This window comes from Patagioenas fasciata, chromosome 1 (genome assembly GCF_037038585.1).
Source record: "Patagioenas fasciata isolate bPatFas1 chromosome 1, bPatFas1.hap1, whole genome shotgun sequence".
Classification (NCBI taxonomy): Eukaryota; Metazoa; Chordata; class Aves; order Columbiformes; family Columbidae; genus Patagioenas; species Patagioenas fasciata.
The window spans coordinates 165,682,713-165,699,886 of record NC_092520.1 but is presented as its reverse complement, the minus strand read 5'-3'; the positions used below and the strand labels follow the sequence as shown (position 1 = coordinate 165,699,886).

The 17,174-nt window shown below is 37.8% G+C and overlaps 1 protein-coding gene across 1 annotated transcript; it reads left to right on the top strand.

The window, feature by feature from the left end:
• The first annotated feature begins 1,832 nt into the window (after window positions 1-1,832).
• TSPAN19 (tetraspanin 19) lies at window positions 1,833-15,139 on the top strand. The gene is made up of 8 exons (XM_065862772.2): window positions 1,833-1,956; window positions 2,047-2,119; window positions 3,146-3,276; window positions 4,410-4,484; window positions 6,304-6,414; window positions 8,875-9,018; window positions 13,611-13,694; window positions 14,908-15,139. The coding sequence occupies exons 1-8, from the start codon at window positions 1,891-1,893 to the stop codon at window positions 14,980-14,982; spliced, it is 759 nt and encodes a 252-aa protein (XP_065718844.1). The 5' UTR covers window positions 1,833-1,890; the 3' UTR covers window positions 14,983-15,139.
• The last annotated feature ends 2,035 nt before the right edge of the window (window positions 15,140-17,174 follow it).

Here is a 17,174-nt window from a genome sequence, read left to right as displayed (position 1 = left end):
AACTAAATTATTATTTAAATGGCTCAAAATAAAACACTGAAATAATGTAGTTATTACAAAGCTATTGCAGATGCCAGTTTTCAAGTGAAATATGTAACCATTTGGGATTTTTTGCTATAAAAATGCATCACTGCAATGTTTTAATGTATTCTGGGTTTGAAAATTCTGTTGAAGTTTCATTACTCTTAAAAGCAGGGCATCTTCTTCAGGGAAAGTGGAAAAACAGTTATCTAATATAGTTCATAAGTTTACATGGTCCCTTATTGACCTAAATCTACTGTGGAGGTAGTTTGAGAAGCTTATAGCTTTCTTCATTCTGCAGTTAAGCACCAGAAGTTTTATTATGCAGACAATTAAGATCTTGACAGGGCAGGCAAATCTTGTGTCTGCTGAATCTTTTCTTCTAATCAACAAATTAGATATATATGTAATACATGTTTAGTATGTAAACTAAGTTAACACAAGATATTTTTTGAGTGCAGGAGCTTCATTTTTTTTTCTGTTTTATAAATCATAGAAGAAATAACTTATTAATCAATCTGTAGTAATTCTGATAGAAGGCAAGAACAGTTCCTTTCAAAAATATGCCTTTGCATTAGAAAATACTTTCTGAAGACCACACCTATGCTGGTTATGTTTACATGTTCGTGTATGTTTGTGTGCCTGCTTTACACATGAGAAGTATAGGACAACGGCAGTCATCTGCCATCTGCCAAACCATCTCCTAGGGCTGCTGCTCTTGGAACCGTCTCAGCTTGCACCACAAACCCAGGCAGAGCAAAATGCCAGACTACATTTACAGAAGAGGCAAGACAGGTGAATGGGAACATGGGTTAGGGGACAAACGTATGTGTTTCACTCTTGACTCACTTGGTAGGCCCAGAAGATAGGGTATGCAATAATGATAAAATACTAATATACAGAAAAAAAAAAATCCTATATCAGAGAGTTTACAGTGCTAGGGGTCTTTCCCACTGAAATATGCTAAACTGTCCTCAAGATGTGAATGCCTGTGTGACTTCTCTGCAGCCCTGTTGACATCTGCAGGTGTTTGGAAGGGTGATCCAGTTGGTACTCATGTTCCAATGCACACTTTACAGGTATAATATTTCAGGGGCAGTTGCTATGGGCAGAGTCTCTGCTTGCCCTTCCATTGACCAAGCACCCACTTGCTATTGATGACAAATGAAGTGCATTTCTTGATTTAGCTTCATTTGAAAGGAATTCAACTTTTCACATCCTGTTACTTTCTGAAACAAAACAACGGAAGAAAAAAGTAAGTGGGGGTGACTGGGAGGTTCACTTCCAAAATGCAAAGTGTATTCTGAAGTCTAGTACAAGACAGTTGGCAGCACTGTTTGACAGTTCTCATGGCTTTGCTAGAACTGTGTGCTGGATCACACTAAAATCATTAGGCTGTATCAACTATCTTCAACAACAATTGAATCAGGTTGTGTTGACAAAGGGGGACTTATATATTTACTGTGGTTCTCCCTTTTCATTTCAGTTGATATCCTTAATAACTAGTGAAGTAAGTGTACTGAAGAAAATAAGGACAAGCGTATTCAAGGCCTTGTAATTCTTGCCATTGCTGCAGTATAAATCTTCATACATGCTGCCTCTGAATGTCTTTAGCAGTTAAGAAAAAAAAAAAAACACTAAAAAAAGAAATACACCTGTACGATATAACTACAGGCATTTGAGACCAGACATCATCTTGATGCTCCTGCTGTTGCTGCTATTTTTTATTCAATGTATCAGATGGCTGTTTAAATTTATAAAACATCTGAAGACAATAAATCACATTGTAATTGGTAGGCTTAGTTATATTTTTCAAATTCAACCGAATATATTCTATTTCAGCTGTGATTCAAAACTGAAAACAGAAGAATGAAAATAAGAGATAAAATACTAATACAGAAGTTCTACGTAATTGTCTTCAATGGAATTTTCTTGGTAATTTTTTTTTCTTGTTTAGCAGTTTCAAATTAATTGTTAAAATATATTTTGAATTACAAAAGTAATTTTTTTTTTTTTTTCCCCCAGGCTCTGGGTCTTATGCTTCTGATATTTGGCCTGTGGCTTTTATTTGACAGAAGCAATTTCTTCAGTGTGTTATGTGAGTACAAATAGGATTTTTCTTTTGTTTCAAATTATTACAACAAACACTGATAGATTTTTTTTTTTCACAAGGTGGCAGTATTGGATTGAAATATATAAGTTATTTTTTTCTGTTGTGTGTATTTTCCATCATTAGACAATATGATTATCAAAATAGGGTAAAACATATATCAGTATATCTACAAGTTATACATTATTATAATCTACACCATTTCTTTATAGACGAATCACGGAAATATAAGTCAGCTCTATCAATCTTATCTCTATATGCTATCTTTATGTAATTAGTATCTTTATATAATTTACCAGACTGCTTTTGACAAGGTTATAGGTCCTTTAGGTGGATATTTGGGTGGAATGAACACAAGTTGGATCTTGAGCCTCTCCATGTAGATATTCCTTTTTTTTCCCAGAGTGTCTCTCAACTTGTTTCACGGGGAAGTAAGTTTTGAGTCACATAACAACAGTGGTGCTGTTATAGAGTTGTCTGCATTAGCTATGCTAAGGAGCATCAGTTCCCAACTGATGGGATGGGAACCATCCAATACAGTATTTCTGGGATGAAACATCTGAGATGGAAGTATGGACAACCCCTGCTGCTTTCCATATCTATGCAAAAATGGTTGAAGTGGAAAGGGGAAAGTGGTCAGTCACAAAGAGAGAGGATAGCGTTGAATCTGAGTCTGGATTTAGTGAAAACTACATCTGTGTCCACACAGAATTTGTACGTGCAGTACTGATCTTTGGCAAACAGAAAAAAATCTGTAAACTTGAGTATATATTTGAGTATATTCTATTTACATCTCATATATTGTTACCATCCCCTGAATTTATGAAAATATATATTTTTTATTTCTGTGACTATAGATAGCATAAGTAATAATAATACCCTTTTATCATTCTACTGTTTATGTCCTTTCAGTAATGGCATTGCAAAGATTTCATTTTTTTTCTGGAGTAAGTTTTGTAAGTTGAAATCTCAAAAAAAGAGAGAAATGACAGTATGAATTGCACTGTGTTACAGTTTCTTCAGGCAAGAATCAGCTAGTGCCATATATTTCTCATATATTACTTGGCATTGGATCTGCTATTACTTTTACATCAGCCTTGGGATTCCTTGGAAGTGTTTTGGAAATCAAACGTCTACTTGTTACCGTAAGTGTAAATCAGACTCCAGCTTCCTTGTAAATGAAAGAACATTTTGTGTGCATGACAACTGTGATCCTGTCTTGATGTTGTGTTTTTTACAACAAAGTGTAAACACAGTGCTTAACAAAACTGCTGATAGAAAGTTATTTTTAAATTAAGTTCTGGCTTAAATGAAATCTAAACAAAACTGAAGATCCTTCTATATCAGTGCATGAATATTTTCAAGACAAAACACTTGCATTTTGATGCACTAAGGATTTTAACCACTGTATTTATTATCTTAGATGTTTTTAAATTAATTTAGTATTGAAACTATATAGAGTAACTACTGTCCTCTTAGTATGTGCTGAAGAAATAAAGAAAAGCCTGCCCCAAAATACTGCAGGTTGAAGGCACAGGTAGCTACAGGGTGGCTACAGTATCGAAAAGGTGAATATGATTAAAAAGCTGTTAACAATTGTAGACCTACCTAGAGACTCCATATTTATATACAATTCCTGATTTTTAAGGGAAGAACACTTTATTTCCGAAAAATTACACTGTAACTATACATACTTATAATCACTTTGATTGCATTTTTCCTTTCTCTTTTGTTTATTGTAGCAATTTTTGAGCAATCTGGTTTAGACTATATGAAGGCTGAAGCAGAGACCATTTGTTAAGCACTGCAAATATCACTTGGCACAGCAGTAAGAGAAGCTCAGGTGCTATAACCTGGAATCTTGTTCATTTCCATCTTCCATGGAAGTATCTAGTACCACAGTATCTAGATACTGTGAGTGAAAATTTGGTCTCACTGAAAATGAACAAAATCAACTATGTATGAGACTTAGGTACAATGATAATTCAAACAGGAAATAATGAATGAGTTTCGTTCAGTGGAGAACAGTCGGTTAACAATAGCTTTTGTCCTTCACTTCTGGTAACATTATGGCTTTGTCTTTAAGCCCAAAACAGTGAGTTGTGCTTTGCCTGAAGCCTGCCTCTTAGACTGTGATGCCACTGAGGGTTTCCAGGAGAAAAATATTTCTTACTTTTATTGGAATAACTCTAAATAATAGTCATGAAGGATCATACATGAGCTTCTGGATTTTTTTATTGCATTGCTCACTTGTTCAATATGTATATTTTTTTTTCAGTATATGAGTTTTCAAATCCTGATATTTGTTGCCCAGATGGCAATATTGGTGCTGATATTTGTGAAAAAAGAAGAGGTATGTAAATAAATTATGTGAGACTGCTGAGACTTTCAAAATATTTTTTGCCATTATTTAAAAAAAAAAAATAATAGTTCTCACTGTATGTTGCATCACCATTTCTTTGAACTTGAGTATTCTACATGTCATCTGGGCATAGCAAAAGATGTGGAAAACTTAAGGATTTCAGCATGGTTCAATAGTTGTAAAGGGGAGTACTTGGAAATATATTTCCAGTTTATTCTCTGCAACAAAGCATACCATTCCCGTTCGGGAATGCGGAATCAACAGTGTAAGGGACAGCTTTATTCCCTTTTGAGGGATGACACTGAAGGGCCCTCTTTCCTGGACACCAGTAGAGGGAGGAAAAGTATTAGATGCCAACCTGGGTCTGCTAGCAGGTGATAACAGTAGTTCTCTGTGCAAGTAATAGCAGGAGTCATTGGTATCATGGATGCAAAATGGACTAAGGAATTACAAATTTTGTTGTTTGAACCCATATTTTAGGTCTCAGTACAGATCTAATATAAAGAATATGTATCTTAGCTTTTAACACCACGAAACAACAATAAATACCAACATTGCTGTTATCACTAGTAACTGTACTGTTTTGAAGCTTTATTCAGTTGGTTTATTTTTTCAACTTAGAGCAGCTCCAATAGCTTGAGCAATCCTCACAGTATTATATGAAAGGTAATCTGTGCTGAATCCATAGTGGTCCAGCCACTTCTCTGTTCCATAATTCCAAAATCTATGGTTTGAGAAAAGCTCCCATAATACTGGTCTCATAAGGTTCATACAGTTCTCCAAGTCCTGCTGCTTTTCAGGCAGGGTAGAGCACAAATAAATGAGTTTTACTTCATCAAAATGAATCTGTATCATCAGATTTCTTCATTAAATGTTTAGTGATACAGTCCTCCCTGTTTTATATGATGGTTTTACATATTGAAAGATTTGAACTGTCAGGATTGATGCATTCTGGAGTCAGCTATTTGTGCTAGGAAAATTGGTTGAAAGATTGCAGTTAAATTTATTTGATATCAACTGTAATTGCACTTGATCTCAACTTTAACTAAGCATTGCTGAAGTGTAATAAATGATGGCACCATTATCATTCACTGTGCAAGCTTTTGAATTTTGTTTTTAGGATGGCTGTAGCAAGGGAAATGAGTCAGAGAAACCTCATTTTTTTTCTTGTTTTGTAATGAAACTGTTCAGTGGCCTAGGAGTTCCCCTCTGAATGTATTCCCTGCTACATTCTCTATAACCACTTTCTTTGTGATCAGCTTGTCCACTTCAATTACTGTTGAAGGCATATTTTAACAGCCTCTGCAAAAATGCCTGATCTAGGGCCAACATGAACTGCTAGCTCCTGTAGCCCAAAGCAGTACATGTCCCAGACAGATTGTATGGTACTCAGACAAGTTTGTATCACATTAGGTGTAGAATTAATTCTGGGTTTGTGCTTATTATTATAAGTGCTGTACTTTTAAAAAATAAGTATGAGAGGTAGGATTTAGTATTTCAGGACGGATCATGTGTGTCTAAATCATGTTACCTGGTTCTTTTAGCTCCATTGGGCTAATCACCTTGTGTCTGCCTATCCTATGTATATGATTTTGGGTCACTTCATTTATATTCCCCTTTTAATTTCAGCTTTCCCATTAGTGCAATGGCTATGACATGTCTTATATCATATTTGGCAAATTGATTAGAATGCTGCTGCTTTCAAGTAACCCCTGAAGAAATGTGAATATCAATAAAAGATCAAGGATTGCACTATCCATCCACACTTATCAATATGCATCTACCAAATGCTATAAATATTTATGAACAGGTCCACAATCAATGGAACAACAGAATTGATGAAGTAATTTCTGAATATGGGAATGAGAGTCTGGCTGAGCAGGAACCTGTGTGGAACATTCTGAATGCTGTGCAGCACAAGGTAAGGAAAAAAAAAAAAAACACAAAATATCACCATCAGAAATATTACATCAATTAAAAAATGTATATATCAATCAGAACTTACTTTAAAAAAACCCAGTTCCTTTACTAAAGGATTAATTTTTCAAGGTCCACTGCTAATATCTGAGGTAACTGGGCAGTTTCCTTGCTGTTATATGGATCATTATGGATTAGATTAGGCTATTGAAGGACTTGTCTATACAGGAGCGGGCAGTTCTGGTCACTGACATTTGCTACAGCTGAAAAAAACAATGGATTTCCTAACATCTTTGACAGTGCTAAATATCATAAAACACTTGGTCTGCTTAGATCTCAAAACTGATCCGAACCATGGACAGAGATAGTATGAGGTAAAAGCAGAGCTTCTACTGTGAGAGCATTTGAATAGGTAATGCACTGATATTCTCTCAGAAACAATGCTTAAAGCCTCAAATTAGTTTTCAGATCAATACTTTCAGCACACACAGATATTAATCATAAAAATTTTTGTGGCCTGGCAGCATGTAATTTGTTTCATTTTTCAGAAAAGTCCTTTAAAACATTTGCATAGAATCAATTATTTTGGAAGTTGTTAGCAATGTGTTTGACCAGTGTCTTGCTATCCACCCTTCAAATTAATTCTACACCCTGACCTTTTAATTACAAGCAGTACAGCTCAACAGTTTAACATGGTTTAATATGCTTTTGTAGACCATCTGTGAGTCCCTCAATATGACTTCTTGAAGAAGTGAGCTATATAGTTCTTGACAAATGTTGAAGATAATTTATGATTCCATATATGTCTAGACTCAAGATTACTAATGCATTTGTAATGTATATTTAAAATCAGCTCTTTGAAAATCCAGTCTTCTCTCATTGCATTCATGATTTCTCTAGTGATTAATGGTGACCTCATTATGTCAATGGTGTGGCTGGACTATGTGCTCATGTACTTAAGCTCAGTTTCATGGAAATGTTATGGGAGCACAGATTTTAGCAAAGTTACCTACCCACCACCTACCCTGGTGGGCATGTTTAAATTGTGGAAGATCTCAAAGTCCTGTCAATATTTTGCTGTTGGTACCTAAACAAGATAAAATGGTATTGAATCCACCAAGGTGAACTGTAATCACATTTCTTGAATTAAATACTGCCATCCTCAAGTCTTGTGTTACATGCTTCCTAATCTTTACAGTATGATCAGTATCTGCCATGAGAAAAATAAAAAACCTAAGAAAATGAATAGTATTAGAGAACAACTAGACTTTTATATATTCCTGGTAAAATTTAAAGCTGGTAATTTTTTTTAACTTACGGTGTTGTTGAAATTGAATATTTTTACAGAGAAAGGACAGTTTTGGCTAAGTTATCTAATTTAGCTAATATACTTCTATCTAAGCTAAGCAATATATTTTGGATTGACTCTTCAAAACACCAAAAGGAGATGAGGAGATGCTTTTGTTTAGCATGTCTAAGCCAAAATATGGCAGACTTTTTGTCCCACAAAAACAAACAAAGAAACCCAAAACAAAACAAAAACCCCCACACATTTCTGAAATTACTGCTTGAATTTCCCACATAACAAGAATTCTGTTCTCCAAGCTGCCTGGTGGTTTGATTTGTTTTCGTGTTACTGGTGTTGAAATAGATTATCAGGTAGTGTTAGCTGACATTCCATTTGAACAGGGCACAGTATTTGCTTTGTGCTTGAAGTTTGAGCTATGTGTTCACAAGAGATCAATTCCTGCTAAAACACAAGCTGGAATAGGGAGACTTTCTAAAGATCTCTTCTTGCTAAGAGCAGAGAATTTTTGCAAATGTGATGTTAGAAGTAACAAAGGAATAACTAAAAGTTTTTAAAATCTGGTCCTTATTTATGTTCCTAGATCAGAGTAAAACAGTATCTCTGTTTTTATTTTTATGTATTACAACATGTTTTATATAAAATCTGTCCCCATTTACTGCATTCATTATGAAACAACATTCATTATGGTGTTTCCAATAATGTCTTGCTTGATTGCTTCTTTTTGTTATGCTTCACAGTGAGCATGTCTTTAATATAGCTTACAGCTTAAACACAATTTCTACCCTGAAATTACTTTGGAAGGTTAAGGGTGGTAATCAAAATGTTTTGCTTTAATCTGGGTTTTAATTTTTTCTTTTTTTTTCTCTTTACATGTATTCTATAATAATTTAGAGTACGAAAGAAAGTTCCTTTCAAAAGTGTATTTTTAAGACCATATTGTTCTTAAATATGTACTATCCAGTGCATACCATGGGAAATGATACATATACAAGGGTGAATCATCCTCTGCAGAAACCCCTCACTACTGAATACAGAAGGAGACTCTAGCTCATTTAATCAGCTAACTGATAGCTTGCACTCATTGGGCTGAAAGTTCCTCTGTGTGACAGTCTTTATAGGTGTTAGAGTTACCAAGTGACAGGATTTCTATTCTAGATGGAATGCTGTGGGAGATACAACATCACACAGTGGGAAAGGAATAAAAACAAGGAAAATAGTACTCAGATCCCATGTTCATGCACAAAATCCGGTCTGAAGAAATGGTTTTGTAATGTCTCAAGGGATTCAACATACAGTGTGGTAAGAAATAAAAAAACCTCTCTTGAAGAATGTAACTTTTGCTACTAAGTGGACTTTGGAAGAAATATACAAAACATGTTTTTCACCAAGACTTTGCTCACAAATTCCAAAACATTAATGATATTCATTGTTTTGTCTTGGGTCACTCTGAAGTCTAGGTTTTTACTCATTAGTTGTCAGTCATGTAGGCAGTTCTAAAATAAGGGTACTCCAAGAAACCTGGAGTTGTGCCTGTCACAGGTCAATATCCCAGGGACATTATTAGTGGTTTAAGTAGTAAGCATCTTGGCATTCAGAAATCTATGCCATGCAAATCAATGACAAGGCAAAGTGACACTATATAGAAAGTATACAATACATTTTCCACTTGTAATTACTATTGATTACTTAGAGAATGTCAGCAAAGTCTCCATCTGTTTGTATTATCTGTTTCCAGAGCATCTCCAATACCTCACAGGATAGGAGAAATGAGCAAGGCATTGAAATACGAGATGTATTTCTTGAGACCAGTTCATGTTAGCATTTACAGGCCTTCATGTCAAAGGGCCAGTTTACATAGAACCATCAGATATCATCACCTGATAATAAGAAACTGGAGCAAACTGAAACATATTATTTTCTTCTGTAAACACTCCAGTGCTAATAGGATTATCCAATGAGAATAAAAATTCAACGGACAAAGGTCGTATCTTGGCAATGCAGGACAGTAAATAATAGAAAGGATGCTGTCAAATGACATCTTGTATTGTCTTCTTTCACTCATCATTTTGGAATTGTTCCATTTCAGCAAACCCTTGCCATTACTAAAACATGACTTTTTCAAGGCCTTGGGACAGATGGTAAAAGAGTCTGGGGCTCAAGTGATTTTCTCTTCCCTCCTTCCAGTTTTGGGTGATGACATGAGAATGAATAGAAAAATTCAGTCCATGAACAATTGGCTACAGGACTGGTGCTACAGGCAGGGCTTTGCATTCTTCAATAACGGCTGGTTTTACAAGACACCAGTCCAAACAGTGATACGCAGGAAAGGTGTATCTTGCAGGGGCAAAAGGATGCTGGGACAGGAGTTAGCAGGGCTCATTTGGAGAGCTTTAAACTAGACTCGAAGGGGGTTGGGATTGTAGCTGGGCTTGCATCAGTGGGACAGCAGTCTAGAATTGATGAAGACTGGGAGGCCTCCCGTACCCCTAGGGTGAAATCGGTGTGCTCATCTCGCTCTCTGAAATGCCTGTACACCAATACGCACAGCACAGGGAATAAGCAGGAGGAGTTAGAAACCTGTGTTCGAGCAGGAGATTATGACCTGGTGGCAATTTCAGAGACATGGTGGAACAGCTCACATGACTGGAATGTGGTCACGGATGACTATGTCCTTTTCAGGAAAGACAGGCCAGCCAGGCATGGTGATGGAATTGCTCTTTACGTGAGAGAGCAACTACAATGTATTAAGTGTTGTCCAGGCGCAGATGAGGGATGAGTTGAGAGTCTATGGGTGAGAATTAAGGGGCAGGCTGGCAGGGGTGATACTGTGGTGGGTGTCTATTACAGGCCACCAGATCAGGGTGAAGAAGTTGATGAAGCCTTCCACAGACAGCTGAGAACAGTCTCACAATCACAGGCCCTGGTTGTTGTGGAGGATTTTAACTTCCCTGATGTTTGCTGGAAGGACTACTCGGCCAGGCAGCCGCAGTCTAGGAGGTTCCTCCAGTGCACTGACAATAACCTTCTGATGCAAATGGTGGAGGAGCTGACTAGGAGAGGTGCACTGCTGGACCTCATTCTCACTAACAAGGAGGGTCTGGTTGAAGCAGTAAAGGTTGAAGGCTGCCTTGGTTGCAGCAACCGAGAAATGGTGGAGTTCAGGATCTTGTGTGGCAGGAACAGAATAGCAAGCAGAATTGCAACCCTGGACTTTAGCAGGGCAAAGTTTGGGCTTTTGAAACAATTGCTAGGGGAAATCCCATGGGCAGGGCTGCTTGAAAGTAAAGGGGCCCAAGACAGTTGGTTAATGTTCAGGGACTGCTTCTACCAGGCTCAAGATCAGAGCATCCTGACACGTAGGAAGTCAAGGAAGGAAGCCAGGAGACCTGTGTGGTTAAACAGGGAACTGCTGGGTATGCTCAAGTGGAAGAGGACAGTTTATAGATCATGGAAGGAGGGTCTGGCCACTTGGAGAGAATATGAGGCTGTTGTCAGAGGGTGTAGGGAGGCAACTAGGAAAGCTAAGGCCTCCTTAGAATTAAACCTGGCGAGAGGGGTCAAGGACAACAGGAAGAGCTTTTTCAAATACGTGGCAGATAAAACTAACACCAGAGGCAATGTAGGCCCACTGATGAAAAAGGTGGGTTCCCTGGTGACAGAAGATACAGAGAAGGCAGAGTTACTGAATGCCTTCTTTGTCTCTGTTTACTCTGCTGGAATCTGTCCCGAGGAGCCCCGTACCCCTGAGGCCCCAGAGGAAGTCAGGACAATGAAGGAGTTTGCCTTGATTGATGAGGACTGGGTTAGGGAGCAATTAAGCAATCTGGACATCCATAAATCCATGAGTCTGGATGGGATGCATCCACGGGTGCTGAGGGAGCTGGCTGAGATCATTGCTAGACCACTCTTCATCATCTTTGCCAGGTTTTGGGAAACGGCAGAGGTGCCTGAGGACTGGAGGAAAACAAATGTCACTCCAGTCTTCAAAAAGGGCAAGAAGGAGAACCCGGGTAACTATAGACCAGTCAGCTTCACCTCCATCCCTGGAAGGGTGATGGAACAACTTATCCTTGGTGCCATCTCAAGGCATATCAAGGATAAGAGGGTCATCAGGGGCAGTCAACATGGCTTCACCAAGGGGAAGGCATGCTTGACCAACCTCGTAGCCTTTTATGAAGACATAACAAGGTGGATAGATGATGGCAGAGCGGTGGATGTGGTCTGCCTTGACTTCAGTAAAGCATTTGACACAGTCTCCCACAGCATCCTTGCAGCTAAACTGAGAGAGTGCGGTCTGGATGATCGGTTAATGAGGTGGAGTCTGAACTGGTTGAAGGAAAGAAGCCACATAGTCGTGGTCAATGGGGTAGAGTCTAGTTGGAGGCCTGTATCTAGTGGAGTGCCTCAGGGGTCAGTATTGGGGCTGGTATTATTCAATGTATTCATCAATTATTTGGATGAGGGAATAGAGTGCACTGTTAGCAAGTTTGCAGATGACACCAAGCTGGGAGGAGTGGCTGACACGTCAGAAGGCTGTGCTGCTATCCAGCGAGACCTGGAGAGGCTGAGAGTTGGGCAGGGAAAAGTTTAATGAAATATAACAAGGGAAAGTGTAGAGTCTTGCATCTGGGTAGGAACAAGCCCAGGTTCCAGTATAAATTGGGGAATGACCTGTTAGAGAGCAGCATAAGGGAAAGGGACCTGGGGTTCCTGGTGGACAGCGGGATGACCATAAGCCAGCACTGTGCCCTTGTGACCAGGAAGGCCAATGGCATCGTCGGGTATATTAGAAGGGGGGTGGTTAGTAGGTCAAGAGAGGTTCTCCTCCCCCTCCACTCTGCCCTGGTGAAACCGCATCTGAAATATTGTGTCCAGTTCTGGGCCTCTCAGTTCAAGAAGGACAGTAAACTGCTGGAGAGAGTCCAGCGCAGGGCAAGAAAGATGATTAAGGGAGTGGAGTATCTCCCTTATGAGGAAAGGCTGAGGGAGCTGGGTCTCTTTAGCTTGGAGAAGAGGAGACTGAGGAGTGACCTTATTAATGTTTACAAATATATAAAGGGTGAGTGTCACGAGGATGGAGCTAGGCTCTTCTTGGTGACAACCAAAGGTAGGACAAGGAGTAATGGGTTCAAACTGGAACACAAGAGGTTCCACCTAAATTTGAGAAGAAACTTCTTCTCAGTAAGGGTATCAGAACACTGGAACAGGCTGCCCAGGGTGGTTGTGGAATCTCCTACTCTGGAGACATTCAAAACCCACCTGGACACGTTCCTGTGTAGCCTCATCTAGGTGTTCCTGCTCCGGCAGGGGGATTGGACTAGATGATCTTTTGAGGTCCCTTCCAATCCCTAACATTCTGTGATTCTGTGATCACTTTAAAGTATAGAAAGCCTTCATTTATATGTTTTATTATATTTGTAGCTATTTTGACCTATGTATTAGTTTCTAATTTATTTTAAAAAGCAATATAATAAGCATAGACTGTAATCTGGAAAATATGCACATCAATTTCAGGATGCATAAGGCCTGAGAATCAGTGAAATCTTGAAAATATTCTTTCAAGGATTTACTTCTAAGGTAATCCCTCAGTTATACTCACAGAAAAGTAAATTCCCTTTTGATTAAGTCACAAGCTCTGGAACATTTCCATACAAAAATGTCAGATTTACTTAAGAACAATCTGTTTAGTTCAGATAATTTAAAAAATGTTATAGCTAACTCTCAGCAGTACACATTACCATTGTATCTGGTTTCTGGCAAGTAAATATCAGAACCCATCATAACATACAGGAAGTTCTATATATTTTAAAAGTGTGTTCTTAGGAAAATGCAATATGAATTCAAAAGTTGAAATTATTTTTCTTGAAATCTGTTCATCTGCACTTGCTTAGGGATGTGAAGAACACCTAAGTAAATGGTTTGAAAACCATGTTTTGATCTTAACTGCAATTTCTATCAGCCTGCTAATTACACAGGTAAGAGTACTTTTAAGCAACAAAACCACAAAATACTGGTATTCTGCTGGCATTAAAAATCAATTCATTGCCTTTTGTCTTTGACACACTCTCCAAAATTTTGTAGAACTTTCCATCAATTTTAATTAGAAGTAAGATCAAACACTTTTTAACCAACAAACTCCTAAATATTCAAGCACCACTACAGATGTTGGTGTCCAAAGTTTGTCGAATAAAATGTTAGACCTCATTTGTGAAAGCAAATGGCATTACAAGGATAGGAAGCAGTTAAAGAGGAAGTAGAATCTGTAGAGCAAAAGACCTCTTTTGTCCTCTATTTATACACAACCTAGTTCATGAATATGCTAAATCAAACAATACAAAATCATGAAACCCCTCCCCCCATATGTGTGAGAAAATTTTATTGGGTAAAAAGGAATAAAGCTTTCAATATCAAAACAAAATGATATGAATAATGGCAAAAAGAACGGATTGTTCACTCCATGGACACCCTGAAGTTTGAGTATTATCAAGTAGACAGATTTTTGATAAGACAATTTATAATTCTTAAAAATAAATTAAATAAAAAATAAATTTTATAATTTTCATAAATTTGATAATTTTTGATAAGACATTTTGATAAGGCATTGATAAAATCACGAGACTGAAAATGAGATTAGTTCATGTTTACTCAGAGAATTGAAAGTATGACCTGTATTACCTCTGCCATATGTAATACCTTCCCATGGAGGTGTGTAGTAAAAATGTTCTGGCTATGGAGTGGACCAGTTCAGTAGTGAAAATGTTTGTTATTCATACTCACCTAATCCACACTAGCACAGTACATGAGTGTCTCATGTGTTTTGATGTGCTATCGACACCTTCTTGTCGGGCGGGAAAGACCTGTTATCCCCATTCAAGAGGTTAAGACCAAGATTCATAGGGCACTGAAACACTTAACTGAATTATGTGCCACCTGAAATAGACTTCAAGATACTTCTGTGGATGTGGGCCCAAGTGACTTGCTGGATGTCATACAGGAAACCTATGCCAGAGCAGAGAATTCAGCTTGTGTCTTCAGGCACATGTACTGATTATTCTGCTTTCTATATCCTTCTGCATTGCCATCCACAAGGAGCCAGGTTAACAGTGAGATCAGTTCAGTCATGAGTGAGTATCAATCCTTTCTTTATTGTTTTTAACTAATTTTTTTCTTTTTTTTTTCCTTTCTCAGGTATTGTTGATCACACTAACTGGTCAGCTATTTAGGAACATCAGGAAAAATAATATTTGGCCAAATGAATCATGAACTCTTCTGATCATTGCTGTAGTGCAAGAATGATCTGATCTGTGCCTGCAACAGTCAACAAAATTACTTCCACTAAAATTTGGATCAGGCTCTACATATTGTAGTCACTAAGATATTAACATTTGGATTTTAATATTTTTGTTTATTATTCACGACTATGGATATGGTAATATGCTACAAACTTACATCTGAAGTATTATGGAATTTACTAGCTGGTTAATAAAACTTTCTGATAAGCTGAATATTAGTTTCCTGAGTCTCTGGAATAACTTGTTCAGAGTATTGTAAAAAGTACTGTATAATATACTGCACTTTGAAACAGAGGAACCCTTCATCAGGTTCACCCAAGAAACGCATTTACTAAACGTTGCTGATACTTCTTTACACTTTTACCTTTCCTTCCAGTCCTTTTCTGTTTTGTCCTTGTCTTTTGTGTGATTTAATCTCCAAATATTTCCCTGATTCCTATAAATATGTTACTCTTCTCAGCTTCTTTCCAAGGAGTGTTTAATAGACATCTTTTGTTCTAGCTGAGTGGCTCTTGCCATTTAATCAAATGGCTTCAGTGATTTAGCTGGAGTAAGCTTGAAACCCTAAAACATTCTTTATCCTCTGAGCAGTGAGGTGACCTGGAATATCTTCAGGAAAACTGAAGAAGGCATGTTATTACAAGTGTACGTGGTAGCATTGTTAAATTATTTTTTGTCTAAAACTTGCTATTTCAGTACTCCATTTCCTGATGCTTATAAATTTGTTAACTTCTTTTTATTTAGTCTAAAAAATTTCCATTTCAAGTGCCTGCCACAGGCTACATTTCTTATTTAGAGAACTTCAAATAAAATAAATGTGTCAATTCAGAGGTGAATGGCATGCTTGGAACAGCATCTGAATTCCAAACTTGCACTTTTTGTTCTGTCACTAGCGAAAATCTAAGGAACACAGTGATGAAGTGTCTCATCCCACTTAAAGTTTTATCTGCATTAAGAATGGCAGATACCTGTTACTTTGATGTCTGTGATGGCTTAAGAGGTTTTAATCTTGTTATTGATATAATTCTGTCTGAAGATACAATCTGAATAAGATATTAAATAATAAATAGATAAGCAATAGTTTTTTTCAGTAATCTACATTTTACAATTTACAGAGTACTTCAGAAAATTAAGATAAAGAATCTGAATTTCAGTTAGTAAGCATTATTCTGAAACATAAAGATAACCTAACTTCACTGTAACAAACATTTAAAAATCCCAGAAATCTGGTAAAGTAACAGAAGCTATTTTTTATTAGAAAGTGCATCCATTTCATTGAATAGGTTTGTGATACAGAGCAGGCCATAGCAAGTGGTTTTCACTTTTTTGCATGCATCTAGTATTGAACATGGAACCTAAATACAGACTTGTAGAACTATACAATAATATAGGTTCAAATGGGCATCTGGGGACTACACCATCCAGTTCCCTACTCAAAGCAGGTCCACTTAGATCAGGTTGTTCAAGGCCATGTCCAGGTGAGTGTTGAATATCTCTAGGGATGGATATTCCACCATCTCTCTTGGCAACCTCTTCTTCCTTATGTGTGACTGGAACTTTCCGTGTTACAGCTTGTGTCTTTTGCCTTTTGAACTACCACTGTGCACCTCTGAGAAGAGCTGGCTCCACTTTTCCTGCTCCTTCTCAATATGTAGTTGAAACCAGTGTTAAGATCTCCCCTTAGGTTGCTCTCTTTCAAGCAAAGCAAACCCAGTTCACTCAGCCTCTCCTCATATGTCTCATGCTTTGGACCGCTACCTATTTTGGGGTTCCTCTGCTGGAACTGCTGCAGTATGCCAATGGCTTTTGCGTATTGGGGAGCACAGGACTAGATGTAACACTGGAAATATGGTGTCACAAGAGAAGAAAAATCATTTCTGTGAGCCTGCTGACTGCACACCTACTAATACAGCTCAGGATGCAGTTGACTTTCTCTGCTCTGAGGGCACACTGCTGACTCATGTTCAATTTGTTTTCTAGTAGGAGCCCCAGGTACTTTCTGCAAATGTGCTTTCTCCCCATTTGGCCCTCATGCAACTCATACTGCTGCATGGGGTTATTTCATCCCAGATATCTCTAATGAATGTCACAAGTTCCCTTTCAGCCCATTTCTCCAGCTTGTCAAGGTCCCCCTGAATAGCAGTTCTGCCCGCCAGGTTATTG